Raw genomic sequence first — 4,172 nt, forward strand, 5'->3', positions numbered from 1 at the left:
CATAACAAGTCATACAGGCATTTATTACAGAATACTTGATTCTGATTGGTCAAATGTGGTCAGATATTTTAATATAATGACTGCATTTCCTATATAGCTATGCTAGTTTCAGGTCATATCACTGTCAATGTCCACAATGTCCAATGTCCAATAAAAATAACAATGTCCACACAGCATGTTCAGATAATTTGCCAAAAAGAAACAGTCAATTCTGAGTGAAAGAGGTACAGATATAGTGTAGGAGAACTGATCTAATGTAGGCTGTATGTGCATCACCTTTTCTGGTTCATGAGGAGCTCTCTGTGTAGGTCCTGGTGATTTCTGGAGGACTTCACTGGGTTGAGGAGTTTCTTGGGCTTAATGAGTTCATCGCTATCACCGTCCATATAGTCTGGCTCTGCCATAATGCTCCGCGCACGGGACAGTCCCTCTGGTATGTCTGTCTGGTCCAGACCTGAGAAAAAGACATAAATACATCAATTTTAACATCTGTTACAACCTAAACAAAATGTGCTACATTTATCTTAGCAGTTACATTAAAATGTTTTTCCTTTTTCCTTTTATAAAAAAACAGCAACTGATCTGATGAATGAAGCAAAAACAACTTAACCAATTTTAAAATACCAATTTATAAACTCAATTCAGACATCAATAGTATACACACAGACAACAGTACTGACAAAAACATAAGATGTATCACAACAACATACAGATGAACAAATCAGTGTTTACTGACATAGAAATATGTGCAACTAACACAATTAGACACACTCCACAAAAACATTATGACAAATATTAGACAAATTTGGCGTTTAAAAAGCATAAGCCATATTTCCTAAAGTAATTGCATTTTAATGTCAAAAATAACAAATAATATAAAACTAAAATACTAAATAAAATAAAATAAGAAGCTAGCCCAAATCATAGGGTCAAAAACAGGAGACAAAATAACAGACTATTTTATAATATGTGCATATAATCACATTATGATCAGGGGAGACTACTCTCCAGGTAAAACCATTTCTTTCTTACAAATTTTCAAAATCATAACAATCATAGGATATAGCCATTCTTTTACAAACTTTTGCAAATTTCATTCACAAACTGGTCCAGCTGGGGCTCAACACTTCGCTGTGCAACTGGCTGTTGGACTTTCTGACTGGAAGACCTCAGGCAGTTCGGGTCGGCAGCAACACATCCAGCACCATCACACTGAACACTGGGGCCCCCCAAGGATGTGTGCTGAGCCCCCTCCTCTTCACTCTGCTGACCCACGACTGCACACCGTCACACAGCTCCAACCTCTTCATTAAGTTTGCGGATGACACGACTGTAGTGGGTCTCATTAGCAACAGAGATGAGACAAACTACAGGAGCGAGGTGAGCCGCCTGGCCGGGTGGTGCAGTGACAACAATCTCTCTCTGAATGTGGAGAAGACGAAGGAGATTGTTGTTGACTTCAGGAGAGTGCGCACTCAGCATGCTCCTCTGTCCGTCAATGGTGTGACTGTGGAGAGGGTGAGCAGCACCAAGTTCCTGGGTGTGCACATCACAGATAAGAATTGACAATAAAGCAGACTTGACTTGACTTGACTTTTAGTTTCACTGAAACTGTCATATCAGAGAATAAATCAAGCTCTCTTTCTCTGGTTTATCTTATCATTTATTCTGATATCATTAAACACATGATGAATGACAAACCCATGTGACTGTTATCTCACATGGTTATTTGTTTATAGCCGGATACTAGTCACTATTTTTAACCTAACAAACAAGCATGTATCATTCAGCACACAGCTCCATATCAGTTGAAAGGCTGATGAACTATATCTGAATAAACATGATCACAACAATTGATAAAAGTGTGACACATCCTGACAATGTGAAATACAAGCAAAAACCAACATACATTAAGTACATATAGGTCAACAGAGTATTTTTTCTTTAACTATTCTATTAATTACTAATAATATAAAATAATAAGTGCTACTCTGCTTTGCCTAAAACTGTATTTCCATGTTATTTCCCCTAAATATTACCCCCAAATCTCACCTGGAAGGACTGGAAACACGGGGTATCTGAACATGGTAGTCATCTCTGCGTTTGAGTGTTATTGAAAATCTCAGGATATGAAGCACAACTTCCCACAGCTAGATGAAACTGCAGCTCTGTATCTCTGACGGAGTGCTGCGCTGCGCTCTATAAACAGCTCTTTTGACTCCGCCTGATGGTTTATTACCTAACAGCCCACCCACTCCTGGCAGAACAGCTCTCAAACAGCCCGCTTAATCTTTTATCACCTGAGTCGTGATATAGACATCAAAGAGTGTGGTCATAAATACACATCAATAAAATGACAAAAACAGTCCCACCTCATATAGGATAAACTTTGAGATTAGAGCTACGTGATGGGGCGAGAGGAATGCATTCAATATTTTCAGGGCGATCATAAATTTGTGTGTTATTTTGTAACACGTTAAAGTGTGTATCATTTTCATAATCTTCTTATAACCTTCAAAACTGATTTAGAATGGATTGATTTAGAGTAAAGATGCAGGTTTTCAGCTCACAAGCAAAACCATTCATATGAAAGGTGACATGCTGCATTTATATCAAACCATCAAAGAATTACAATACCAATGCTGTGGTTTATTACAGAGTAAAAGACGTGCCACGTGAAATTTCCATAGACTGTAAAGGAAATTACACTTTGTAAGCTGCAGTTCATCTGCTGACCACTAGAGGTCATGCTCAGCAACAATGTGTGATACACAACAACTGGGTTATTCTTGACATGGCATATTTTAATTTTAAAGAACAACCATGAGGGCATTCCAAACATATCCTAATGCCTCAAGGGCAATTTATGTCACTGCTTGAAGTGTGTAGCACTTCTTCAAGCACAAAACCCAAACTCTTCATTGGCCATATGTTTGTAGACAGCCTGTTTAACTGTGGTCACTGCTTAAATACACATAAATGAGTTGCAACGAACGTGTTTTATTGCAATAACTTTAGTATTTCCCGTTCTGATATGTTTGCACATGCATGTGGTATATCACGTCAGTATTATTTATAACATTTCATTATGCATTCAGGAAGAACACCTTGGTGAAAGTGGACGGTGGTGCTGTCATTCTAATGCTGTGCGTCAAAGGCCACTGTTTAATGTTTGTATCTACACTCAGACTTTCTTTCTAGATTCAAAGGAAGAGTAGTTCCTGTTGACATCGCAATGTGTTGAAACGTTAAAGTTTCACAAAGTTCTAAAGAACAAGAAGTATAATTTCTCACGTCAACATGGTAGGCTACATTGATCTTATCTAGTTAAAGGGCCAGTTCACTTAAAAATAAAAATTCTGTCATCATTTACTCACCCAAGTTGTTCCAAACCTGTGATGTTCCTTCTGTTAAACAGAAAAGAAGATGTTTTGAAGAATGCTGTTAACTGTTACAGATGCTGGTCCCCATTAACTTCCATTGTATGGGAAAAACACTATGGAAGTCAATGGCTACCCGCAACAGGTTACCAACATTACCAATATCTTCTTATCTTCAGAAGAAAGAAACTCATACAGGTTTGGAACAACAAGAGGGTGAGCAAGCGATGACAGATTTTCATTTTCAAAAATGAAAATTCTGTCACAATACTTATTCACCCTCATGTTCTTCCAAACCTGTATGACTTTCTTTTTGTTGTGGTCTTTCTGGACACTCTTTTCAATATAATATAACTGAGGCTATGAATCTCCAAAATGACAAAAACCATAATTAAACTATTATAAAAGTAGTCCATATGACTAATGCACTACAGTTGAAGTCAAAAGTTTACATACATCTTGCAGAATCTGCTAAATGTTAATAATTTCACCAAAATAAGAGGGATCATACAAAATGCATGTTATTGTTTATTTAGTACTGACCTGAATAAGATATAAAAGATGTTTACATATAGTCCACAAGAGAAAATAATAGTTGAATTTATAAAAATTACCCCGTTCAAAAGTTTACCTGAATGATCCACAGCTGTGTTTTTTTGTTTAGTGATAGTTGTTCATGAGTCCCATGTTTGTCCTGAACAGTTAAACTGCCTGCTGTTCTTCAGAAAAATCCTTCAGGTCCCACAAATTCTTTGGTTTTCCAGCATTTTTGTGTATTTGAACCCTTTCCAA

General features: G+C 37.2%; 1 protein-coding gene across 1 annotated transcript in view; it reads right to left on the reverse strand.

The window, feature by feature from the left end:
* Positions 1-266: 266 nt before the first annotated feature.
* The window catches only part of LOC107684683 (uncharacterized), a 34,907-nt gene continuing 31,001 nt past the window's right edge, over positions 267-4,172 (reverse strand). Inside the window, exon 3 of the mRNA XM_016481007.1 lies at positions 267-454. Coding sequence (XP_016336493.1) covers positions 273-454 — 182 coding nt within the window. The 3' untranslated portion in view covers positions 267-272. The remainder of the gene's footprint in view (positions 455-4,172) is intronic.

The sequence above is a fragment of the Sinocyclocheilus anshuiensis genome, unplaced genomic scaffold (assembly GCF_001515605.1).
Source record: "Sinocyclocheilus anshuiensis isolate Anshui unplaced genomic scaffold, SAMN03320099.WGS_v1.1 scaffold93, whole genome shotgun sequence".
NCBI lineage: Eukaryota > Metazoa > Chordata > Actinopteri > Cypriniformes > Cyprinidae > Sinocyclocheilus > Sinocyclocheilus anshuiensis.